The sequence below is a fragment of the Leopardus geoffroyi genome, chromosome A2, assembly GCF_018350155.1.
Source record: "Leopardus geoffroyi isolate Oge1 chromosome A2, O.geoffroyi_Oge1_pat1.0, whole genome shotgun sequence".
NCBI classification, from domain to species: Eukaryota; Metazoa; Chordata; class Mammalia; order Carnivora; family Felidae; genus Leopardus; species Leopardus geoffroyi.
Genome location: NC_059331.1, coordinates 36,271,343 through 36,298,622, shown reverse-complemented (window position 1 = coordinate 36,298,622; position 27,280 = coordinate 36,271,343). Strand labels below are relative to the sequence as shown.

At 36.5% G+C, this 27,280-nt stretch overlaps 1 protein-coding gene across 4 annotated transcripts; it reads left to right on the top strand.

The window, feature by feature from the left end:
- The first annotated feature begins 1,666 nt into the window (after positions 1-1,666).
- UBA3 (ubiquitin like modifier activating enzyme 3) lies at positions 1,667-27,159 on the top strand. Of its 4 annotated transcripts, XM_045493488.1 has the most exons (18): positions 1,674-1,760; positions 1,949-1,990; positions 3,841-3,961; positions 5,265-5,345; positions 9,030-9,112; positions 11,930-12,010; positions 16,537-16,580; positions 16,926-16,990; positions 17,292-17,447; positions 18,404-18,506; positions 18,682-18,795; positions 23,976-24,029; positions 24,789-24,825; positions 24,912-24,993; positions 25,332-25,432; positions 25,565-25,628; positions 25,769-25,823; positions 26,365-27,159. In XM_045493488.1, the coding sequence occupies exons 1-18, from the start codon at positions 1,741-1,743 to the stop codon at positions 26,451-26,453; spliced, it is 1,392 nt and encodes a 463-aa protein (XP_045349444.1). In that variant the 5' UTR covers positions 1,674-1,740; the 3' UTR covers positions 26,454-27,159. The 4 variants fall into 4 exon arrangements, with proteins under 4 accessions (XP_045349446.1, XP_045349448.1, XP_045349444.1 ...); XM_045493490.1 differs by lacking the exon at positions 1,949-1,990 and having other exon boundaries at positions 1,667-1,760; XM_045493491.1 differs by lacking the exon at positions 5,265-5,345.
- The last annotated feature ends 121 nt before the right edge of the window (positions 27,160-27,280 follow it).

The window sequence follows — 27,280 nt, the reverse complement described above, 5'->3', positions numbered from 1 at the left end:
GCTGGGGTCCAGCTCACATGAGCCTGTTTTGAAAAGCTCCAGTTTAATCTCAGTGGTTTCTACCTGTAGAGTAGTCTGGAGGGGGAAAAAAAAGAGCTTTCTGGGTTGATGTTGAGACACCTGACCTGGGAAAGTAGCTGGTATCTCCTGCTACTGACTGTGGACTGTGAACTCTGTCCTCTCCCATTTACTGCCTGGCACTAATTTTCAGCTCAATGAATGCTATTAAACTCAACCTGATTGGGGAATAATAAAGGACAAAGAGGAGACAATATCATAATTTATTAACAGCAGCTACATTTACTGAGTACCCATTAGGCTGTATGTATTCCACGTCAGTAGCTCTCAAACTTTATTTTGAATAGAATCATTCAGGGCCTTGCAGAAGGTTGGGGGTGGGTGTGAGAACTTGCATTTGTAACAAATTCCCAAGTGATGCTAATATGCCTGATCAGAGATTATATTTTGAGAACCATTGTGTTTTATCCAATTCTCAGTCTTACAAAGTAAATATTTTACAAATAAAGACCCAGAAGTGCTGAAGGTCTCATAGTTCATAAGTGAAGAGTTAAGGATTTATTATTTTTTTAATGTTTATTTATTTTTGACAGAGAAATAGAGTGCAAGCAGGGAAGAGGCAGAGAGAGGGGGGACACAATCCGAAGCAGACTCTAGGCTCTGAGCTGTCAGCCTAAGGCAGGGTTGGACCTCACAACCCTGAGATCATGACTTGAGCTCAATTGACTGAGCCACCCAGGAACCCTGAGAGTTAAGGATTTAAACAGTATTCCTGAGTCTATATCTCATTTTTCCAACCTTCCTCTCCAAGAAAGGATACATATATGTATGTATATATACATACATATATGTGTATTTTAATATAATCTTTTTGTATTCAGTCATTCAAACACACGTGTGTATGTGCACACACATGCGTGCGCGCGCGCGCGCGCGCACACACACACACACACACACGTATCTATCCATCTATCAGTGTATGTCCGACTGTGGAAGAAAATAGCCCCAAATTTTATTACCGCTTATTTTCAGGTTTTGAGATTATCGGTGTTCCAAAGTATTCATTAATTTTGTGGTTTTTTTCCTTTGTACTTTTCTTTTGTCTAAATATATATATTTTCCCCAAAAAAAGTGTTTTTCAATTCAGTTACATTTCCGCTTAACTTCTTATCTGACAGAATGATGTGACATTAAAAGATTACCACTGATATTCACAAAGGAAGAAAATAATCTCTCCATCCCACCACTATAAACCGATTTAGATACGTTTTATTCTTACAGTGAGTACCCTTATGCAAAAATGTTTCCTGAAAAGTAAAAAGTGAAAATAACTCCTTTGCTTTGCGTCAGAGAAAAGGTCAGGTGTATGAAGATGGCTCTTTCAAAGAGTTTTTTCATAGAATATACCATTTTATATAATTGTTTATCAACATAAATTGTACACACATATAATGTATTATATGTATATTTTTACTCAGCATAACATTACACACTGGGTAAGATTTATGTAATTAAGTGTAGTTAATCAAGATTATAATTACAAGAAAAGGCTTTAAAACCCATCGTAGCCTCCGCGCAGTCAGCCCCACCCCTTCCTCTGGCCCCGCCCCAGTGCCCCTTTCCGCCCCATTTCTCTCGACCCCGTTGACCCCGCCCCTTCGCGTCGTCCCGCCCCTCCGCCCCGCCCGCCGTGGGGGCACCTGGGAAGAGGCGGAGAACAATATGGCGGATGGCGAGGAGCCGTAAGTACTCGGGCTCAGCAGGCGTGCCGGGCCGGGCTGGGTTGTGAGAGAGCGCGGCGGTGGGCGGTAACCGCCGCCACCCGGGGTCCCCCCCAGCCCCCCGCCCCGTCCCCTCGCCCCCCCATCCCCTCGCGGCGCCCAATGTGTAGCGTGATGCTGACCCTTCTTTTATTCTCTCTTTCTTTTAGGGAGAAGAAAAGAAGGAGAATAGAGGAGCTGCTGGCTGAGAAGTTAGTGCTGCCGGGAGGCCGGGGCCCTCTCCGGGGACCCCCGCCTCCCCCGACCCCAGGCCTAGGGGACCAGCCGCAGCGGGCCCGGGGGGCTGGGAGGGGGGCACCCGGAGCGCAGGCCGCGCGGCCTCATCCCCTGACCCCCGTCCCGCAGCCCCAGGGGCCTGGCGGGCCGCTCCTCGTCTCAGTCTCGGGCGGGCGCCGGGCCCGGGGTCTACCGCAGCAGGTCCTGCACCGGCCCGCCGGGGTGGTACTTGACCAAAAGTCTTGCGGAAGGACCCTTGAGCCCCAACCCCTCCTCCACCCCAATTGTCAGAGGCGTGACCTTGTGAAAAGGGAATCTTTCTTAAACACGTGAAAAGGACCGTAGGCCTGTTTGGCCTTTCGTAAATACTGAGACAGTAGTATTAATTGCAAACTTTTTATGAGAACTTTCTGCATAAGGTATTGCAGTAAGCACTTCAATCATTTTTGCAGAATAATTGGTTCTAAAAGGAGAGTGTTGATTCCAAAGAGCTTATTTTCCCCTGATAAGTTTTTATCAGATACTTAATTCTGTGCTGATGAGACAGATTTAAACAAAATGTTTTCCACCCTGGCCCACACCACTTAATGTTGCATCTCCCTACACGGGAGGGGAGGAACGTACTCTTGCAGTGGGTGTGGTGAGTTAGTAATTTCTGTGCCAGTTCCCGGTAGCAGTGCTTTAGAGTCTCTACGAATCTCCTTCGGAGAGTTTAATTGCAATTGCAATTGCAAGAGGACTGGAATATCCAGCTTAATTTCACATTCCTTCCCATGTTTCTTTTCCTTTCCACTTTTGTTTAAAATGACAGTTAAGATTTGAATGCTTACTATATGCCATGCATTTTACTAAATCCTATATGTGGATTATCTCTTTATCCTCGTTCTGACCTTAAGATGTAGCTACCACCTACACATGAGGTTTATGGTTGTTAGGTAATCTGCTGAAGGTCACAATGTTGTGGAACCAGACCCAGCTGAGCTGTGACATCAAAACCTGTGGGCTTTATTGTTAGGCAGTACTTATTTGTCCCTTCGTAAAAATTGGGTATTACTGATACATTTGAAGGTAGCAACTGTGGGTTTATAGGAAATTTGAAAATTAAAAATAATCAAAACCAAACATGTATCTTGCATAGAATAGGAAACACATTTTGTATTTTGTTAGAGGAGTCCCTCTCTACTCAGTTGTGTTCTAAAAAGTTTTTAGATAGTAATGCATATCTGTAGTGTAGTTGTAACCCCAAACTTTTTTTGTGTTGAGTGGAAACAACACCTCATAGTTAAGAGATTCTTTCTTGAAAATTGGGACCTCTTTCAGAGAAAAATGTGTAACAGTTCCTCTCATCAGAAATAATCATTAAATCACATCTTTCAAACTTGGAAATGACACATGAATTACATTAGATTTGGAGCATCACACATCTGAAAGTGGAGTTTTTTTGTTTTTTGTTTTTCATTTTCCTGGTATAAGTGTGTTGATGGAACAGACTTGAGGGGTTTGCAGTAATCTTTTATAACTTCCAAATGTAGAAAAGCCCATTTCTCACCAATTGACCAAAATCCCAAATTTGATCTTGGTTTGCTTTAGGATCCCAGAAGCACGTAGAATGATACATTTCGTCAAACGTGCTGTTCCTAACTTGAAATAAACTATATAATAGCCAAGGGAAAATTTAAAAGCATAAGCCTAATCATACTGATACTTCCCTTTTTATTTGAGCAGGTCTGGTGTGGTTACTTTTTCATTTGGGGAAACCATAATAGTTGTAGGTGTGGCTTTTTCCTACTGATCTTTGCAGCTGAATTTACTGTGTTCTGTGCAGAATGGCTGTTGATGGTGGGTGTGGGGACACTGGAGACTGGGAAGGTCGCTGGAACCATGTAAAGAAGTTCCTCGAGCGATCTGGACCCTTCACACACCCCGATTTCGAACCGAGCACTGAAGTGAGAAACGTTTATTTTTAAATAACTCCTCTAATAGTTTTATGTTTCAAAAATAATAAAATGCTTTCTTTCTAATTTGCTCTTTAATAAAAAAATACTAATACAATTGTGTAAGTTATCTTGAAATACTAAATTGAATATTTGCAACTGATTTTATTTGAATGACAAATATTTAGTAGTTTTCACATTTCTCATGTAATGTGTTGAGAATTCTCAAGAATAAAATAACTTTATAATCTGAATTAAGATTCTAAGTTATACTTCACTTAAAATTACAGTTTAAAATGACTTCTGAGACACATTGCCCATTTTAGCCCTACTCTGAGGAATTAAATTTGATAGAGATATACATGTACTTGCTTAAATTTTGGAATTTAGTTGAAATGCGCATCTTAGAATTGAGTATAATTGCATGTTAAAAATTATGACTGCTCTATAATAGAGGAATAGAGTTTTGGACTGGGAGTGTTTAACTTAAGGCAAGTGTTCAATTAGATACAACTTATTTTTTACTACAAGGTAGAGAATATCTTCCTTATAGTTAGTTTTTATGTCCTTTGTGTTTATAAAGAGATGTTGTTGAAATAGAAATATTATGCTATTCCTAAAATTAAGGTACAGACTCTTGGGTTTCAGTATAAATTTTCTCTCCTTTCATCTTGGACAGAATTGCAAGTATTTTGAATTTCTTTGGATAATCTACCTTTTATTTATTTTTTTGCCTGATAATTTAAGATACTGGTGTTAAATGATTGTTTTAAATTGTATTTCTGCTGATGTACAGTTCTCTAAGAGTTTTAATCCATTTTTTTCTTTCTGTTTTCTCTTGTTTTATAAATACCATTATTGTTGTTCTTACCTTTTTAAGACCTTTAAACACCTTGTGCTGTGCTTGATCCTCTGTTAAAGTTTTTACAAACTTTTCTCTTCTTAGGAAGTCAGTTAAATAAGTAAATTTGCTGTTTTCCATCCCCTTTCAGAGTTAAAAAAAAAAAAAAAAAAGATGAGTCTTAATTAACTAGGTATAGTAGTTTTTCTTGTTGGACATGAACTTTTAATTTCATAAAATGAAAATGAATTTAAAAACACTAAAATTGAAACCCGCTGAAATCATTGGGATTATAGAATTTCTGGTTCTACCTTGTTCATAAATTTAAAATAATTCATTGAATACAAAGTCTGCTCTTTATCTTCAATTGCTTTTTTCACGGAAACATTAGAAACTTTTATGGCGATTGCTTTATTGATGGTACTTACAGTTATTATCAACCAGATTTTAATAATGCCTTTTCATTCTTTACAGTCTCTCCAGTTTTTGTTAGATACATGTAAAGTTCTAGTCATTGGAGCTGGCGGCTTAGGATGTGAGCTCCTGAAAAATCTGGTAATTTATACATATATGTATGTATATATGTACATATATATAATGTATTTTTTTCCTCCTTGTGATAATTAGTCCTTTTTCTTTTTCTGTTCTATTACTAGAAAATTTCTTTATTATGATTGTTAATCTTTTGTCCTGAGACTTTGTTAGATAAATTTAGCAGGTCAGATTAGAGATAGTAATTAAAATGATGATATAACTGTGGAACTTTTTACAGTCTAAAGTTTTCAACTGTAAAGTCATTGATAGAAATTCTTCTGTTTTCTTCTCTGGTCTTTATTAAACAAATCTTTGTGCTTCCTCTTGCATAGCAGTCATTAATTTCAGTGAAGTAAATAACAAAACTGGTAATTCCTATTTTAACATGTAATTTCAAAGAATTATTTCTTGTGTTCCTCAAAATAACCCAGTTAGGTGGATAGGATATTGTCCCATTTTACATATAGGGAGACACTGAGGTTCAGAGATGTTAAATGACTTGCCCAAGTTTTTCTGAAGAATAGTGATGTGCTTGGAACCTAATCCAGGTCATTAAATCTTAGTCAAGTGTGCTTTTCACTGAGCCATTAGGTCATTACAGGACTTAATCAAACAGTAATTTGTGATGGCCATAAGATAGTAAACTCATGACGTTTCAGAGAGCTAAGCCTTTTTTTTTTTTTTTTTTTTGTCAATTTGTTTCCACAGTATCATCTTAAAAGAGGGTACTCTGTAGTGAAGCTATTTCTGTATACTGGTTTGAAATCCATAATATGTGACTTAAGAGTTTTGTTGACTTTTAATAACCACAAAGTAGCTTTTTATAAGGCCTTATTGGCTTATTTAACAAAAATGGTGAGGGGAAGAATTGATTTAAAGGTGTTGTGTGTCAGGTGTTCATTGGTGTGTCGAAAATTGGAAGTGATAGAACAAACTCTTAGACAATGAGTAAAGTCACACTCACTGGCCAGATGAAGGACTTAAAAAGTTGGTCTTGGAGCTACAGTTTAAATGTAAACAGCCACATACATTTTGCTAAGAAAACACTAATGTCACTCCTAGTGGAACTGCAGAAACTTAATGCGCTTCATGGTACTTGCTCCTGTGCTCAGTTCTGAAGGGATTGTGGGTCATCATGGTCTATGTCCCTAATGAATTTGAAATTTCATTGGAGGTATAAGTCGTACACAAAATAAATAGCATTGTGTATGATATACTATGTGAAGTGGTGCCAAAATGATAGTACTTTCTTAAACATAAAAACCCTATTGCAGTGCCAAGGAGTTCTAGAAAGGAAGGATTTATTGAGGATGGGTAGTGGTTTTGGTAGGCATTGTATGCAAAAATCTCCTAATGCTTAACTTTTTCTCTAATGAAGCTATTACCTGCAAATGTGATATATGGTAATTTTAAATGTAAATTAATTGGAGATTAGATCTAAGGAAGTCACCAAACAACTTTGATGCCTTGTTATTTATTGTTGTAATAACCTCTTAATAGAAGAAAACTAAAGCTTTTCGATTACCACTTGTTACTTTGCTTATTTCAGACATAAATACCTAAGAGGTATACATGGTTTTTTGAATTGACTATAAGCCCCCTAAAGACTCATTCTAAAAAAAAGGCTATGACATTAATATTAATGATTGATCAATAGTTATTTAACCTCTTCACCCTCATATGCCAGGCATCATTTTGGAAGCTAAAGATACAGCCTTGAATAGTACTGACGGGTGTTTGTATTTGTGGGGCCTATGTTTTAGTGGAAGGAAAAAGACAAGTAAAATACATAATATATCAGATGGTAATAAAAGCTGTGGGGAAAGGAGGAATGCAAGATTGATAGCTTGGTAGATAGCCTGGTGAGAATGGAAGTGGTTTACAAAAAGGTGTTATTTGAGCAAAGGGATGAGCAAGAATTCTTTAGGCAGAGAGAACATTTGGTGCAAAATCTGTCAAGTGGGAGCATGACCGTTACTTTTAGGACAGCCAGGAGGTCATTATAGCTAAATCAGAAGTGGAAAAGGGGGAGCATTTTCCCACAGGGTATCAGAGAGGTAGTGGGAGGTGGAGGAGCTCAGAGTGAATATTACAAAAGGCTTTACAGGCTACTGTAAGAACTTTGCCTCTTACTATGCGTCAGGAAGTCATTGGATGGATTTAAGCAGATGAGTTGACTTGATCTGACTTTTAACCTGGTTCACTGTGTCTGATATACAGAGAAAAAAGCTCAAGGAAGAACAGAGCAGGAAGCTGAGAGGCTGGTTAGAAGGTTGTTGGAGTCACCTAGGCAAGAGATGACAATGACCTGGAACAAGATGGTAGCATTGGAAGTGGTAAGAGGTGGTCAGGATGATGAATATGTTTTGAGATTGGAGTCAACAGGGTTTGCTAGTGGATTAGTTTGGGGACATGAGTAAAGGAGAGTGAAGGGTGATATGAAAAGCTTTTTCTCCTGAGCAACTGGGAGGATGGAGTTTGCATTCACTGAAATGGAAGACACTAGGAAAAGAATAGATTTAGTGGTGTTGGTGAGCAAGGATGAATGAGTTTGGTTTTGGAAACTGTTAAGTTTGACAGGTCTGTCAGATGATGCTTTATCTTCCAAAACTGCCTGGTATCACAGGCACTAACGAGAAGTAAGCACAAGGGCACTCCACCTTCTGGCCAGTAAAGTAGGGGGAAAGCTCCTGAGTGAGATGAACTGGAAACCAGTTTTTAGTGTTCAAATTTCTCATGAGTGTAGCAACCAAGTGGAGAACGTATTTTAAAGAGGAGGAATTGGTCCATACCCTGTCACATATCTCAGGTGGGTACGATTAGAGAGACTGAAAATTGTCATTGGAGGTAGCGACATAGGAGTCACTGGTTACCTTGACAAGGGCAGTTTTCTGCGAAGTGGTGGTAGTGAAAGCTTGTTTAGTATAAGTGTGAGACAGGAATATGAGAAAGCAAGTATGGACAGCCCTGGAGGACATCTTGCTATCTCAGAAGGGGCCCAAAAGTAGGAGAATTATTGACACCTGATTTAATCTGTTTCACTGACCAAGACCAGAAAAGCATGATTAATTATTGAGACTTGGTTTTTTCGTTCTGTTGCTTCTGCTGATAAATTTGAGCAGTGGTTGTACTGTTAGAATATGTGGCCTTATTGAAATGCAACCATTTGTTGCTTTTCCTTAGCTTTTTTGATTGCTTGTTCTTGACTCAATACTTTAAGGACACTCCTTTTACATGTGCTGTGTACGTATGTGTGTTGGTAATATATAACTATGTAATAGTTATTTCTGAAGCACGACATACTTAATGTTATGTAAACTAAGATAAAGCTTGTAGGAATATTAACAATATTCTGAAAAAGAACAGCAAATTCAGTTAATTAGTAAGACTAGTAAAATTAAAATAGCTGGCAACAGCAGCAAAGCAACAAACTTTACAAATGTGTTTACGGGATTATAAAACCGCTGCAGAAATGTCGAGTTGTTCTCTTTTGGTTGTAGACTATTTAAAGTTGAGTAGTTACACATTTTTGACCTTTACAAGAACTCTGAGTTTTATGTACCTTGTAAGACTCTTTAACCACTGAATACAATTATGTAGAATTTATTATTGAGCATTTATAAATTTAGAACTACATGAAAACAAATCTTAAATTTTCAAATGTGAGGAAACTTCTGCTTAATTGGATTTTTTTTATTCCCACAGGCATTGTCTGGTTTTAGACAGATTCATGTTATAGACATGGACACTATAGATGTTTCCAATCTAAATAGGCAGTTTTTATTTAGGTAAGTTTTAAGATCTTAGTTTAAAATGCTGATAATCACTTGAACTTGAGTACATTACAGTTTAATCATCTTTAAAAACTATGAGAGGGTAACACTCATTTTATTTAAAAAATAACTACCACTCCCTTTTTAGGTAAGATTTTGCAAGAAAATTTGAGCATTCTGGTGAAACTAGTTTTGTAAACAAATACATGATTTTGTTGTGTTTTTTTAAGAGATTTCCAAATGGTTTATGTGATTCGGGAGGTGATTGTGTTCTGAAGACGTGGAGTGCAGCCTTTTTCCTCCTGTTGATTTCATGAGAGAATAGTAGCCGGAATATTAGGCCCTAATGACATACATTGGTGGGGATTTATAAGCCAAGAGTTGTATGGTGACTCTGGGGCAATGATGTTGTGACAGAGTTGGAACTTTGTTAATAGAAAGAAAAAGAAAATGGACAGTTAAGGAGAGAAGACCCAGGAACAAAGGGATAATTACCTTCGACAAACATGAAATACAGAAAGCGTCTAGAAATGGATTGTTAGAAATGACTTTAAAAACTGGAAGTAGGCCATATATGCAGTCCTGAGGAAAGATTCATTAGTCAGTTTTACTATGTAGCATTTAGAGATTTGACTAGCTTAGATAGAAGTATCATTGATCAAAAAAATTATACATATGGAGAGATAAGGACTTTTTATTTTTCTTTCTAGGGATTAGATTACTAGCAGAGAGTGCTCAAATAGTTGTAGATATGCCATATAAGGTTAGGTTAGCAGAGAAGGTAAAATTAAATTTTTGGATAGGCATAAAACCTCTCTCTTTGTGGAAGATATTAAAGAGATTGAGGGATGGGTTAAAGTCAAGTTAAGGAAGTGCTGTAATTGCGATGTGAACTCTACATTTAACATTTAGGCCTTATCTTTTTGTTTATTTATTTAGCCCTTGAAATTATCCTTCTTCACAGAAAACTTTGTGGATCCTTCCCATGTGACACATTCTTAGTACATGAATGCTCTAAGAAAGATCCCATTGAATTCATTGGTTAATGATGATAGGCCACGCCCTTTAGTTTGTAGCTAAAATAATGATTGAAAATCATAATGATAGTTAACATTTGTTGAGTACTTAAGATGTAGTAAACACTTTCTAAAGTCTTTATATTACCTCCTTTAATCTCAGAGCAGCCCTCAGGGCAGGTCATTGTTTTCCAGAATAAGCAATTAGGCCAGGGTGTCCTGCAAAGTTGATAACCTGTATAAAGCCTTTTTGTTCAGAGGGCAGTTTTTAGGTGGAGCGATCTGATCCCCTAATTCTGGAAAGTTAAATTAGCAGTTTCTACAGAAACTGTCTAGGAGTTTTTTTTATTTGGGTTCTACTGTGGAAGCGCATATAATCCACAACATTAAAGAATCAAGTCTCCTTTATCCCTTTTATCTAAAGAGCTCTGTCCAGAGTAGTTGAATACAGTACTGAAATCAGGTTCCTTGATTTGTACAGTCTAGTTCTAGGACAAAGTCAGAATAAAACTCTTATTAGAAGTTTTGAATCAAGAAAAGCACACTGCTTTATTGGAGAGGAAAAAATTGGCCTGTTAAATTATTTTTCTTTAAAATTCCCATTTTAGGGGCACCTGGGTGGCTCAGTCAGCTAAGCATCTGACTCTTGATTTGGGCTCAGGTCATGATCTTAGGGTTTGTGAGATTGAGCCCTGCATTGGGGTCAGCATGGAGGCTGCTTAGGACTTTTTCTCTCACTCTCTTTCTCTGTCCCTCCCCCACTTGTGTTCTCTCTCAAAAATAAATAAACATGAAAAATTTAGACTTCTAAAAAGTAAATAATAAAAAGTAATTTTTATTAGGAACATTGATTTTTAAATTTTCATTTATTTTTAAAGTATTCTGTGCTTGTATATGAAGGAATACAAAGATGTAAGAATATGGTCTCTTTCTTCCAGGTGTTCATAGTCTAATGGGTATGATAGATTTCTGTGTATAATGAAAAATATGTTGTGAAAAAGTAGTAACGAAGCTCTTACAATGTATGTGTGAGGGAGTGATTTATGTCTTTGAGGAGAATAAGGAAGTAGTAAGAAGGAAAATACCATTCGTACTGAGATTAGAAGAGAGAATTCTTTGTGTCCTTTTCTATCTATAGCTATGGTTCTTAACTAGGAGTGACCTTTTTAGGTCTTCTGTTTTTAGCTTCTTAAAAATGTTGGCAATATTTACAATTTTAGATAATGGCTTTGGCATTGTCTCTTCTTCGAACACATGCATATGACTTCTTATGCGACATAAAATTTACTGTTTAATCAGCACACATGGGAAGAAGGGGATAAATGAAGGTTCTTGTATCCCCAAAATAAATCTCATGTATATTTCAGCCACCACCTCCATAGTAGCACCTTGAGGTTCTGGGGTTCAGGGCAGATTTGGAATGCTCTGAGTGTGGGATAATATTTTACATTAGGAAATGCCAGAGTGAAAAGTGGCCAGGAAACATGCCATTGTTACGCTTTATATGGAAAACACAAAAATAAAAAACAAACACTTTCTATTTTCATTTAAGAAATATTTGATTAGACTTGTCAGTGCTTGTGAATTTTACAGTTTTACAGTTGTATTGTAAATACAATTTGGAACATCAGCAAGTGTTGCCATTTGGTGTTAAGTGTTGAATGCCTAATCACTCATCAAAAGTACTTCGATAAAAGTATTCCTTCTAAATATCCTCTAAATAAACTCACCATGAATATTTTTTATGTCTGAAAGTAAATTATATAGATCATCTAGATTTATATGATGAATGATAATTTAAATATTTTTCCTGTAGGCCTAAAGATGTTGGAAGACCTAAGGCTGAAGTTGCTGCAGAATTTCTTAATGACAGAGTTCCTAATTGCAATGTAGTTCCGTATCCTTTTGACAAAAAAGTTAACTTTCAAAAGCATTTGTTTTTTATTATAAAAGAGATGTTTAACATAGAGAATACAGATAAGCAAAAAAAAAAAAAAAATCAGCAGTAAGTTTATTACTGAGGTATCTGCTGGTGATGTTTTGTTTTATATTGCTTCCAATCTTTTCTTTAAGGTTATATAAATATTTTTTGCCCTAATTTTTAAATTAAGCTTTCACAGCCAGCACCATTGTTTATTTTGCATTTTTGCCCTTGATTTCAGTTTGAATTACGTATCTCTTTTGCTAGACTGTAAGTCCTTGTCTGGCTATAGTTAATGTTTATGTCTCCCTAGAGTAGCAGGCTGAATAGACAGTCACTGTATTATTTTAATTTTTTTTTTTTTTAACATTTATTTATTTTTGAGACAGAGAGAGACAGAGCTTGAACAGGGGAGGGGCAGAGAGAGAGGGAGATAAGGAATCCGAAACAGGCTCCAGGCTCCGAGCTGTCAGCACAGACCCCGACGCGGGGCTCGAACTCACGGACCGTGAGATCATGACCTGAGCCGAAGTCGGCCGCTCAACCGACTGAGCCACGCAGGCGCCCCGACAGTCACTGTATTATTAACCAAATGGAAGGTGTGTCGGAGTAAATTCATTCTTAGAAGAAATATCTTTTAAAAAAGTAGTGTTCTGTAGGTTTGGGGAATGTTCAGTATTTTATAGAAATTTAGGAGGTAAGCTTTGCTATTTGAGAAATGCCACAGGATACAAAACAAACAAAAAACCCAAATCTGTTTCTCTATACTAGCAGTGAAAATGTAGAAAGTGAAATTTAAAATACAGTGAATACCATTTATAGCCACTCAAAAAAAGGAAGAAATACTTAGGTATAAATCTAATAAAATAAGTATGTGACTTATATGCTGAATACTGCAAAATGCTGATGAAAGAAATCAAAGGTCTAAATGAAAGGAAAGGTGTTCCTTTTTCAAGAATTGGGTGATTTGACAGAGTAAGGGTGTCATGTCACCCTACATATGTACACAAGTTTAATACAATTTCTATCAAAATCCTGTATTGTTGGATTTCGTCGTTGATACAGACGAGATTCTAAAATGTATATGCACAGGTGACGGGACACTTAAAACAATTTTGAGAACGAATACAGTGTGAGGAATCACTGTATCATTTCAAGACTCAATACAGCTACAATAATCAAGACTTTGTGGTGTTAGCACAGAGAGACACACATTAGTAGAACACAGAAACCAGTAATAGCCAGAGGCAAATACGGCCAATTGGTATTTGACAAAAGTGCAAAACTAGTTTAGTGGAGGAAAGGATAATCTTTTCAACAAATTGTGGAGACTTTTGATAACCATATGCAAAAAAATGAATCTCAACTCAAACCTCAAAATTGAAAAAAAATAACTCAAGATGCATCATAGGTTTAAGTATACAATGTAAAACTAAAACTTTGATGGCAGTGTACGAGAAAATCTTTGTGATGTAGGACTTGGTGAAGAGGCCTTAGACCACATCAAAAAAGTGTGATCCATAAAAGAAAAAAATTTGAACTATATCAAAATTAAAAACTTTGTTTTGTGGGGTGCCTGGGTGGCTCAGTCAGTTGGGCATCCGACTTTGGCTCAGGTCACGATCTCACGGTCCGTGAGTTCGAGCCCCGCATCAGGCTCTGGGCTGATGGCTCAGAGCCTGGAGCCTGCTTCCGATTCTGTGTCTCCCTCTTTCTCTGCCCCTCCCCCGTTCATGCTCTGTCTCTCTCTGTCCCAAAAATAAATAAACGTTAAAAAAAAATTTTTTTGGGGCGCCTGGGTGGCGCAGTCGGTTAAGCGTCCGACTTCAGCCAGGTCACGATCTCGCGGTCCGTGAGTTCGAGCCCCGCGTCAGGCTCTGGGCTGATGGCTCGGAGCCTGGAGCCTGTTTCCGATTCTGTGTCTCCCTCTCTCTCTGCCCCTCCCCCGTTCATGCTCTGTCTCTCTCTGTCCCCCAAAAAAATAAACAAAAAAAAAACGTTGAAAAAAAAAAATTTTTTTTTTTTTTAAAACTTTGTTTTGTGAAGGGCCCTGTTTAGAAAAGGAGATGTAATTATGAGAATGGGATATAATTATGAAGTAGGTATCTGACAAAGGACTTGTCCAGAATAAATAAAGAACTCTGAAAATTGAGCAGTAAAAAAAAAAATGCAATTAGGAAATGGACAAAAAATGTGAAGGGACATTTAACTAAAGAAGATAGTGCAAAAAGCACATGAGAGTATGTTCATCATTGCTAGCTATAAGAGAAATCCAAATTATGACCACAATGAAATATTACTACATACTTGACATAGCTAAAGGAGAAAATAATAAAATCAAATCCTGGCAAAGCTACAGAAAAATTGGATCACAGATACGTTGCTGGCGGGAAATGTAAAATGGTATAGCCATCTGGAAAATAGGCTGTTTCTTAAAAATGTGAATATATACTTTCCATATAACTCAGTAATTTCATTCCTTGGCATTTACCCTAGAGAGACAAATACTTAGGTCTACATAAAAATTATTCTCGAATGTTCATAGCATCTTTATCTGCAGTCTCCAAAAACTGGAAACAATCCAAACATCTGTCAATAGGTGAATTGTTAATACTGGTATAACCATGCCATGGAGTAATACTGAGCAATAAAAAGGAATAAGGAAACATGGCAACAAGTTAGGTGGATATCAAAGGCAGTATGCTGAGGGGCACCTGGAGGCTCAGTTGGTTGAGCATCAACTCCTGATTTCAGTTCAGCTCATGATCTCGCAGTTTGTGAGATCAAGCCCTGTGTCAGGCTCTGTGCTGACAGCAAAGAGCCTGCTTGGAATTCTCTCTCTCCCTCTCTGCCTCTCCCCTGCACTCTTCATGTGCACCTTCTCTCCAAAAAAAAAAAAAAAAAAGACATGATGAATGAAACATGCCAATCTCAAAACATCATTCATATATTGTATGTTTCCATTTAAGTAACATTCTTCAAATGACAAAACTACAGAAATGAAGAACAAATTCCTGATTGCCAGGGATTAGACACGGATTGGAGTGACTCTAAAGGGTTAGCAGGAGGTAGAACGTTGCCTTGATGGAATAGTCACATGTCTTTATGGTGGCGGTTCCACAAATCTACACGTGTTTGAATGACAGCTGTACATACTCATTTTTATCAATGTCGTGTTTTTGGTTTGGATACTATGCTATAGTCTCTAAGAGGTAACCACTAGGGGAAGCTGGATGAAAAACACAGGACCTCTTTGTACTAGCTTTGCAACATTCTGTGGATCTGTAGTATTTCAAAATAAAAAGTTTAAAAAGGCAAATACAGGCCCCTATAGGGAAAAGGATGAAGAAGAATATGCATACTGTTAGATCTGTGAACTTTGAGTATTTTGTAGAAATCTAGGGCATAGAATTTCTTAGTGTGGATCCTGGGTCCCCCTATTGCTGTTTTTCCAGTGTGTGCTCTGGTTCTCTTATGACCTCCCTGTGCTAGCTGCAGTTTATGCCTCCTGTTTGCCGAGCATTTAGAAGGAATAGAGGCCTGAATGGGTGAGGGCTAGAATTGAATTATAGCTTTATTTATAGTCCAGAATAAAAAATCTAGGACAAACATAATTTATATTGTCCCGTTTTTCTCCATTTTGCTTTTTAAAAATATATGATGGGTTATTATAATTTAGAGAAGTATAATATATATTATTAAATAGAAAATTGCTCCATTAGAAAAATTAAAATATTTTGTACACGTGTGCTGTTAAAATGCTACCTACTATGATTAACACCAACAGCCATTTTTGAATGGGGTTCTCTTTGCAGCCTCCAGACAGGGAAAGACTGCTGATAGAATTTTGTAGGGTAAAAAAGAGAGAGAGTTGGAAAACTGACTTAAATGAGAGAAGAACAAGGATTTGTTCCTCCCTCCCCGCCCCCCGCCCCACTTACTCCCAAAATAACAAATCACATTAGTACCTGAAAAAGCTATTGGAAACCTGGTTTTTTAAAATTAGCTTCGCAGCAGTAATTCCTATTTTTAATGGAAAATGTTTGATATATAACTTCGTATAAATTCAAGGTGTACAAGGTGTTCATTTGTCCTAAGTCTTGTAATCGTGTGCCTCAATGGGAACTGTAATGCGTGTTTCCTTCACTAAAATCCATATTGCCTCTTTGCTTAGGGCTAATGATGTGCTTAGGACTAAAGCACACAGTCTGCTTTCCCAGGATGTATGGTTTGATATTAAAACTGAAGTCTAGTAGAGAGTATAACAGAGACATAAATATAATATGGGAGGTCAGAGATGAGAGAACTAAGTAGTTAAGGAGAGGAGTGTTTAGAAAAGAGGTGTTGTTATGAATTAGGGTTGTGTTCATTTTGTTACATTCCCTGGAACACTGAAGACTTATGTCTTGTTAAATACATTTATAATTTGTTCCTTCTGGCATTGTTAAATTCACTTTATAAATTAAAAACTTAACAGCTTAAGTTCCTTTACTTATATCCAGACATTTCAACAAGATTCAAGATTTTAATGACACTTTCTATCGACGTAAGTTGTCCACTTGAAATTAAATTCTCACTAAATTCTTCCTGTATTTTATTGCTATCTATTTGAAGGTTGCTAGCTATTTGAGGGCTGTTTCTTCATTTGTTTTCATCTCTTGGTGTTTGCTTTTCAGTAAGGTTGACTGAACAGAGAATGCCACTGTTGTAGTTCTTAGTTGATATCATTAGCTGCATTTTTATTTGTTGTCCTGAGTAAAGATTACTCAAGAATTAGGAGCTGTGTGTGTTTGTGTTGTAATAAAAGGTGGGGCTTTTTTGTTTCTTAGAAAGTGTGAATTCTTTTGTGCAATGGCATTTTTAAAAGCTAAACTTGCTTTTTCTTCCATAGAATTTCATATAATTGTATGTGGACTGGACTCTATCATAGCCAGAAGATGGATAAATGGCATGCTGGTAAAAACTTTAGTGTTGTTATGATTCTTGGAAGTTCTTGCTGCTGCTTCTAACATACCAAAAATTAGAATACCATATCATATTTTTGAAAAATCATTTTAATTTTCACTCAAGTAGTTGTGCTTCATTATTTATTACCAGTCATTAATTTTCAGGTGAGAATATAAATTGCTAATATCATAATCCCTTGATTTGATAATCTAGTACTCAGTAATGTGATTGACCTGTGAAATTACTTGACAGCATGTTATTTTTTTTTTAATTGTTATTCCCCTCTCCTACCTTCAAATAATTTTCCTAGATATCTCTTCTAAATTATGAAGATGGCGTATTAGATCCAAGCTCCATTGTCCCTTTGATAGATGGGGGGACAGAAGGTTTTAAAGGAAATGCCAGGGTGATTCTGCCTGGAATGACTGCTTGTATTGAATGCACACTAGAACTGTATCCTCCACAGGTAATCAAAAAAGCACCTGCATTTGCGTTTGTGTTATAGTCTCTTGGGGGTAGAGTTAGGATTAATTATTAAATCTAGTTCAGTATTTAGGATTTTTAATTACAGGTAACCATATTTTAAAAATCATGCTAAGAAGAAAGATAAGAAATTGTGGTCTATTTCTGGAAACATAGGAACCAAATATCACAGTATGATACTATTCTCTTTTCATAATTCCTTTGTATTCATTTTTTCTTTTGGAGAGTAGGGATCAAGGGCCAATTCTAAAGTTATATGTTGGGATAGAGCTATACTGTATTTTCTTTGGTTTTTGCCTGTGATTGTTTTGGGGAAATAAAGATACCAGGGATGAGAATGATCCTTCCAAAGATGGGCCTCTTTTAGCTACATACCCACTTTAAGGAACAGTTAGAATTTTGATTTAAAAGTAAAAATGATTTTAGGGGCACCTGGCTGACTCAGTCAGCAGAGCCTGTGACTCTTGATCTCAGGGCCGTGAGTTCTAGCCCCATGTTGGGTGTAGAGCCTACTAAAAATAAAGGTTAAAAAACAAAAAGAAAGAATTTTATTAGTGTTTACTTGGGATTGATTTAACTCTGTGAATTTGCTTTTGTTTTGGTTTGTTTTATACCGTCATATTTAAATATGCAAACATAATGAAGTGCTCATATTTGAGAAATTATTTGGCACTTTTCTTCTCATGATCTAACAAAGCTTAAATTTTGTACATGTAGGGCAAACCTATTGTTATAGGAAGATGAATCTAAGGCAGGTGATTCAGATGCTCTTTTAGTTTTAGAATTATTAGTGGTATAAAATGTTTTGTTTTTATAAGAGGAAAGCTAAGATGAATTAAAACCTACTATCTACTTTTAGGGAGCAGTCCTAATTAGAAGTTACATTTTAAAATAATTCATTGTTTAAAATCCACTAAAAAAGGTAAACTGTGCTTTCAGGTTAATTTTCCCATGTGTACCATTGCATCTATGCCCAGGCTACCAGAACACTGTATTGAGTATGTAAGGATATTACAGTGGCCTAAGGAGCAGCCTTTTGGAGGTAATAAACTGAATTTCATAATCCAGAATTATGTAAGATATATATTTGTTTATATTATCCGTTTGTGTAATTACATTAAAAACAAGTTGATTTAAGTTTACATGTTTCCGTCTTCCTCTCCTGCTTATTTTCTCTTTTTCTTTTCTTTTCTTTCTTTTTTTTTCCCCCCTAACAGAAGGAGTTCCATTAGATGGAGATGATCCTGATCATATTCAGTGGATTTTCCAAAAATCCCTCGAGAGAGCATCACAATATAATATTAGGGGTGTTACCTATAGACTCACTCAAGGTAAGTCAGTGAATTGTCATGAATTATAACCTGGGGATGATCCCATTTTCAAGGGTTGGAATGCTCTGAAGGAAATAATGGATAAATGATTTCAGATAGTACCAGCCATTTGCGGCTCAAAGTACCATGGAAATAATAGTTTCCAGGTGTTCCAAATTTGGTTGGAGGGAACAGAGTTTGACAGAATCCATACTACTTCTTAGCTAGAGGAATTTAATAAAATCTTACTGGAATTGGAAGAGACCCTGCATCATCCAATTTGAACCATTCATTTTATCTTTCACTGAAGAGGAATGTGTCACGTCCTGGGACCATCTATTTCACATTTGGATAAGACTGTCAAGACAATTATTTTGTGTATTGAGCAGAAATCTCCATCTTTAGTTTGGTCTGAGTATTGCCCCAGCATACACCATAGATAAATCAGTTCCCTTTTGAGTAATAGCCTTTAACATACCGACAACAGTTATCATATTGCCTGCAAATCACTGTCATCAGCCTTTCTAGTTCCTTCAAAGCTTTGACATGTTGCCTGATGTTAAGTTCCCATCATGTTGTTTTTTTCTAACCATGTTCCAGTTGTCCATATTTCTCTTAACTATCTAGGGTAGAATGCAGCATTCTAGGTTTGGTCTTATAATAAACTTGTGATAATTGGTGCAGTCTTAGAGGAGAGCAGGGTTTTTTGTTATTTCTTTGCTTGTTATTTATGTTGATGGTATACTTCTGGTTCTTTAAGGTTACTGTCTACTTAAATCTGAAAGTTTTCCTACATGGAGTTGCTAAGCCCCATCTTCCTACTACAGGTTTGGCAGTTTTTTGGGGTGGTAGTTTTGTATCTTAATACTCAAGTATAAGTCTTTACAAGTTTATTCTTTAAAAAATTTTCTTAATGTTTATTTATTTTTGAAAGAGAGACAGAGCATGAGCAGGGGAGGAGCAGATAGGGAGAGAGAGACACAGAATCTGAGGTAGGCTCCAGGCTCTGAGCTGTCAGCACAGAGCCCGACATGGAGCTCAAGCTCACGAATCATGAGATCATGACCTGAGCTGAAGTCAGGTGCTTAATCTACTGAGCCACCCAGGCACCCCTTTACAAGTTTATTCTTAAACCTGCTGTTACCTCTCTATATGTGCTTTTATGCCTGCCAGGTTGTCTCTTTTTTTCCAGCATCTTTTCATCTGTTGTTTTGATAATCATGCTCTATCTCTTTTCCAAATAGTTAAAAATTTTTACAAGACTTAAGACATCCAGGTGGCTAAAAGACACATGAAAAAATGCTCCACATTACCCATCATCAGGGAAATACAAATCAAAACCACAATGAGATACCACCTCACACCTGTCAGAATGGGTCAGATTAACAACTCAGACAACAGATGTTGGCAAGGATGCAGAGAAAGAGGATCTCTTTTGCACTGCTGTGGGAATGCAAACTGGTGCAGCCACTCTGGAAAACAGTATGGAGTTTCCTGAAAAAGTTAAAAATAGAACTACCCTACGACCCAGCAATGAATTGTGCTACTAGGTATTTATCCAAGGGATACACGTGTGATGTTTCGAAGGGGCACATGGACCCCAATGTTTATAGCATCACTGTTGACAATAGCCAAGTATGGAAAGAGCCCAAATGTCCATCAACAGATGAATGGATAAAGCACATGTGGCATATATATACGATGGAGTATTACTCGGCATCAGAAAGAATGAAATCTTGCCATTTGCAGCAATGTGGATGGAAGTAGAGGGTATTATGCTAAGTGAAATTAGAGAAAGACAAATATCATATGATTTCACTCGTAAGAGGACTTTAAGATACGAAACAGATGAACATAAGGGAAGGAAAGCAAAAATAACAGGGAGGGGGGACAAAACATAAGACACTCTTAAATACAGAGAACAAACTGAGGGTTGCAGGAGGGGTTGTGGGTGGGGGGACATTAAGGAAGACACTTGTTGGGATGAGCACTGGGTGTTATACGTAGGGGATGCATCACTGGAATCTACTGAAATCATTCTGCTATATGCTAACTGACTTGGATGTAAATTAAAAAAAAATTGTTTTTAACAAGGCTCAAGTAGCTGAGAACAGACATTTGAATCATACTTCTGGTTAGGCCCTTTTAGGTTTATCTCATTCTTTTGATCAGGCTTTCTTGAGTACTTGTTATTTCTTTGTGTTATTCACAAGGATGTCATGAAAGACCTTTCCAACTGCTCTGCCGAATCCTGGATATACTATCTTCCATGTTTCCCTGGGTTACCTAGTTACTCGTCACAGTAACTGAGTCCAACATGACCTAACTCGGTGAACAATCTTAATGCTCAGTCTAGTGATCAATGCTTCCTAATGTAGGTACTCACAGTTCATCCTTCCAGAATTTTGTTCCAAGTTCATCACTTAGTTCACTAGAAAAAAGGCTTTGCCATCTTTTTGAAAATCTGCTGTTTCTCTTCTGTGATTATTTCCTTGTATTTACTGATGTCCTGGTAATGTCATTTAAAAATTCTATTCTTACATGCTCCTTAGTGCTTCCTGTACTCCCCCTACTCTAACCATTCCAACCTGCTTTGTGTTGTTTTTAAAAAATTTTTTTTAACATTTATTTATTTTTGAGAAGCAGAGACAAAGTACATGTGGTGGGAGGGTCAGAGAGAGAGGAAGACACAGAATCTGAAGCTGCCTCCTGGCTCTCAGCTATCAGTACAGAGCCTGACATGGGGCTCGAACCCACGAACCATGAGATCTTCACCTGAGCCCCCCAGGTGTCCCTGCTTTGTGTTCTTGAACACACCCAACTCATTCCCACCCTGGAGCTTTAATACTCCTAATTCTTTTTTTTTTTTTCTTTTTTTTTTTTTCTTTTTTTTTTTTTAATACTCCTCATTCTTATACCAGGAATGTTCTTTGGATCTCGTTAAGGTTGGCTGCTTATCCCTCAGGTACCAACTTAACCAGTTTACTCCATCATTCAACTGATAATGACTTCGGAGCCATTCACTATCAATGTTCATATAATTTCTCAGAAATAATGGTAGCCTTGTTTTCCTATGCAAAGAATATTTCATACTTAACACTTTGATACATCCTTGCCCTGGAGCCTTTGCCCTTACTGTTTATGAAAATGCTCTTTCCCCAGGTCATTGCATAGCTAGATCTTTCTTATGCTTTAGATTTCAGCTCACATTATCACCTTCCTGAGGAGGTCATCCCTGATCATCCACTTTAGTGGACCTCTTCCACCATTGTCAACTCTACCATATACCTTGTTTTACTTTCTTCATAAAGCTCTTCAGTATATGAAAGCAGAAGGAAACTCTGTAAAAGCAAATACATGTTTTCACTGCTACTCGCGTAGAATGGTGTCTGGCATATAGTGCACATTTGGCAACAGTTTGAATTAAATGACTTAATTTTGTCCCGATCAGGAACTGTAAACTCATTTCAATATGCAGCCTCTTTCATCCTTCCATATTTAGCAAGGCTTGGTGTGTGCTTTTGAGCCTGATGATTGAGAGCCTTGACAAAGTACAGAATCAAAATTGGAAGTAAAGGGGGTGGGGACAAGAAGTGAGGAGTGGGCGATGAGAAGTCTTTATCATTTTGGCTCTTATTGGGCAATGTGTCTTACATTCCTCACTGTGACTGACTACCTGTTCTTCCTTTCAGTACATCCTGCTGTATGTGGTTCACTGGAGAGCTTCTAGTTTAACCATCATGAAGTTAGTTCCTCCCTACTTCCCCTTCTCTGAAACTATATGTATTCATACAGTCAGAGTTAGCTTTTTAAAAATTAATTAATTAATTTTAAATTTATTTCTTTTTAAAAGTTTATTTATTTTGAATGAGAGAGAAACAGCACAGGAGATGCAGAGAGGGGGAGAGAGAGAACCCCAAGCAGGCTCTGCGCTCACAGCAAAGAGCCTGCTGTGGGGCTTGAACTCATGAACCATGAGATCATGACCTGAATCGAAACTAAGAGTCAGTCGCTTAACTAGCTGAGCCACCCAGGCACCCTAAGTTTAGCTGTTTATTTATTTTGAGAGTGACGGGGAGAACGTGTGAGTCAGGGAGAGGCAGAGAGAGAGGAGACACCAGATCCCAAGCAGGCTTTACACTGTCAGCACAGAACCTGATGTGGGGCTCAGTCTCACAAACTGTGAGATCATGACCTGCGCTGAAACCAAGAGTTGGTCACTTAACTGATTGAGCCACCCAGGTGCCCCCAGAATTAACTTTTTAAAACAGGTTTCCAAACTTTTTCACTGTCTTTGTTCCATGTCTTCTTAGATTATTTGGCCTTTTTCTCAGGTTTTTGAAACCTGCCTGCAACTAAAGTCTGGGAACACATTTTTAAATTCTCCCTCAACTCCCAAGATAATATGGCTACTTTTTTCTGAAGTTTTTGTGTTCCAAAATGAACAATTCAGATATAGTTAGGGAATATTCATTTTGTACTTAAAAAGATGGTGGAGGGTGGGGCTTTGTTCATTCCTAATCTGTGAATACTGATATGCAAAACATGAGATAGAAATAGAGTACAGTTAAATATTTTGAATAGTCCATATTATAGAGGGAAATGAGACGATGAGGGGCAGTTTTTCTGTTTGTTGTAAGTTTCGGGGAATCATTAAAACTATTATATGAGAAAAAATTAGTTAACTATTGTTCTTTATACTTTATTCACACTTCACTGAGGATAGTATAGTAAACTGTAGCAGTTAAGATTATGCACTTGGGAGCAGATATAGGTTCATATGCCACTCCTATCACTTTATTAGATGTATAGTTTTGGATATTTGTCTCAACTTCATTTTCCTTACCTTTAAAATCAGAGTGATAAGACTAACAGGGATGTTATGAAAATTCTGTCGTATCTTAATCTTCATACTGTACCTGGAATACAATAAACACTCTAATTGTGAGCTGTATTATATTGTCTCTTTTTTATTTGAAGCTTATTAAAGAGTTTTCTTTGATACTGTAACTGGTTTAAGATTCTGAACATACAACAAAGTGATGGGAATGTGAAAGAAGATCATTTCATTGTTAAACTTAAGTCTATTTTCTGACTTGAACGCCTGAAAAATCAAGTTGTGGAAAATGATATTTAATAATCAGATTGTCTAAGACACTTTTTAGAAGAAATGACCGTCTTTTAATCAATATATTTTTCAGGAGTTGTAAAACGAATCATTCCTGCAGTAGCTTCTACAAATGCAGTCATTGCAGGTAGGGGAAAATGGCCATACTTAATTTTGTTTTCTCTCCTTTAGTTTTGATTCATTAAATTGACATTTTTGCAGGTACTTGATTTCAGAAAACTAGTGTTCTAGAAATTTGGTATCTTCTTAGGTGGGGAGGGTGTAACAAAACTGCAAAAAAGAACAAGCTATTGGATCTGTATATATTTTGTTTTAAATTATGTCATAAAGTGCTCTGTAGTAAGGGGACATTATATACCTTTCCTTTTTTTTTTTTAATTTTATTATTATTTTTTAATGTTAATTTATTTTTGAGAGAGACAGAGACAGAATGCGAGCGGGTTAGGGGCAGAGAGAGAGGGAGACACAGAATCCGAAGCAGGCTCCAAGCTCTGAGCTGTCAGCACAGAGCCCGACGCGGGGCTTGAACTCACCAGCTGTGAGATCATGACCTGAGCCGAAGCTGGACACTCAACCGACTGAGCCACCCAGGCCCCCTATATACCTTTCCTTTTAATCAGTGTAACAGATTGCTCATTAATCTAAAGAAGAGGAAGGAAAACATGCAATGCTACTCTCTTACTTGGATTATACAAAACAAATATAAAATTTGTTACTTTCTGAGCGTTTTAAAGAGTGTGCGTGTGTATAAATCTATATCTGTTTTTTAATCAATAGCCTTAAAAGTTTATCTGTTCTGATTTATAACTGACTTTTTAAAAAACTTGTAATTTTAAATGTCTAATTTTCATTGAGTTGAGGCACCTTTATTTTCTCCCCTCTTCAGCTGTGTGTGCCACTGAGGTTTTTAAAATAGCCACAAGGTAATGGATTTCATTTTTTAATATGTATGTAAATCTGTATTTTGACTTGGCTCAATTGTATAAAGATGAACATTTTTTCATTACAGTGCATATATTCCTCTTAATAATTACTTGGTATTCAATGATGTAGATGGACTGTACACATATACATTTGAAGCAGAGAGAAAGGTAAGTACTATTACACTAATGAAAACTTGTTTGATCATGCATAGTTTGATTTGTACGTATTAATTACTGGTTAGAAATATGAGTGAAATTGCCCACATCCTATGTATTCTTTAACTTCCAGAAACCTACTTACTATATATCTTTTGCAGTGTAGCCCAAAATAAATACTGTGTAGCAAAATAATTTAGGAAAACAGGTCTATTATGAAAAGCAGATTTTAAAGCATGAAAATTTATTTGTAGGAAATACGATTATAAAACAAGTTGATTTTCATTTCATATTTATAGACTATTATTGGTGTGTATGCCACTGTTATATATTGTGTTTTATGTGTGTAGGAGAACTGCCCAGCATGTAGCCAGCTTCCTCAAAATATTCAGTTTTCTCCATCTGCTAAATTGCAGGAGGTTTTGGATTATTTAACCAATAGTGCATCTCTGTAAGTGTTCTGGATTTTTGTTTTATTGTAGAAATAATTTTTCTGATTTTAAAACTTTAAAAACTAGAATTGTTTTTTAAGAAGTGATCTTTGATTTTTTAATTTTATTTTGTTTTCCCTATCATAATTTAGGCAGATGAAATCTCCAGCCATCACAGCTACATTAGAGGGAAGAAATAGAACACTTTACTTACAGGTAATCAGTGTTTGGTTGTTTTTTTGTTTTGTTTTGTTTTTTTGTTTTTCACAAAACTCTATTACAAGTCTTTTTTCTCATTATATTACAAGTTCAATTTCACTTAATGTGCTTTACATTAAAATAATTTTGTTTTCTAGTCAGTAACTTCTATTGAAGAACGAACAAGGCCAAATCTCTCCAAGACATTGAAAGGTATTTTAAAGATTAAAAAAAGAAAATGTTTATTTATTTTGAGAGAGAGAGAATACATGAGCAGGGGAGGGACAGAGAGAGAGGGAGAGAGAAAATCCGAAGCAGGCTCCGTGCTGTCAGCACAGAGCCCAATGGGCTCAAACTTACGAACTATGAGATGACCTGAAACTAAATCAAGAGTCTGTCGCTTAACCAACTGAACCACCCAAGTGGTTTATTTTAAATGAATGAAAGCTATTTTAAATGAATATATTTACTAATCATTTTCTTCTTTTTTTCTCTTGGTAAAAGTAATGAATCCTTATTCTAGGTAATGCCTTTAAATGATGATTTCATTATATCTTTAGAAATGATAATAGAATTGTTCTTTCAGTAGAATATTAAAAAACTCAAAGAAATCAAAGACAGTATCACCTTGATTAAAGAGAATTGGATTTTGATGTTTATCTAGACCTTAAATGTGTACTTTGTATGTGTGTGTGTGTGTTTTGCTTCTGTTGAGATTTTTTTGCTTGGGTTAATTATACTTTTTCTATTATAGAATTGGGACTCGTTGATGGGCAAGAACTGGCAGTTGCTGATGTCACCACACCACAGACTGTACTATTCAAACTTCATTTTACTTCTTAAGGAAAATAAATCTGCACATAATAGAAAACTGATGGAAATATTATATATTACATGTATGCTAAGAAATTTAATGTCATTTTTAGCGTTAGTGTTGCTAGAATTTGACTTTTTTATATAAAGAACCACTCTTTTTTTAAATTTTTAACTTACCTTGAAGACAGAATTTTGGGGTTGGTATTTGTAAGCATTTTCATTAATAATACGGCAAATGATATCTGGAGAGAGAAATAATGAGCAAATGTATTTCTTTAGAGGAGGAGGCAAACACTCTGATGCGTGACTTCTGTTATTATGGTCACAGAACGCATTCCTCAGTTTTCATTTGAGCACCCACATATAGAAAAGATACCCCTTTAAAGAAAATTAGAAAATAAAGTTTTAAATAACATTAAACATTACAACCTGACATCTAGAGCATATTGAACATAGCCTACTTCTTGCTTGATTTAATATTCATTTAATTGTGGTTGTCCAAATGAATATTAATTATTGCAAAGGTTACCGTGTCCATAATAATTTGTAAATGGTGTTATAGCTGAATACCTGTGCATGGAAATGGGAACTATTTTCATGTTTACTTGTAGTGCCATAGAGGCCAATATGCACAATATTAAAGCCAAGATATGGATGTTTAAAAGAATCTAATGTTCAAACAGTTATCACTGATGCTTTCACACTATTTATTAATAAAATCATATATTGTCTACTTTTCTCACTGAAAATTTTTAAGGTATATTAAGGATAGTAAGGTCCGTAGTAATGTACATTGGAATAATTTTTAAATGTGTAGCAGGACTACTAATACAAAACTTTTATGGTACCACAAG

Coding starts and splice junctions, on each gene's coding strand:
- UBA3 (XM_045493488.1), top strand. CDS start 1,741: ATGGCGGATGGCGAGGAGCC. Junction 1,761..1,948: donor ATGGCGGATGGCGAGGAGCC/GTAAGTACTCGG, acceptor TCTTTCTTTTAG/GGAGAAGAAAAGAAGGAGAA. Junction 16,581..16,925: donor TAATGACACTTTCTATCGAC/GTAAGTTGTCCA, acceptor TTTCTTCCATAG/AATTTCATATAATTGTATGT.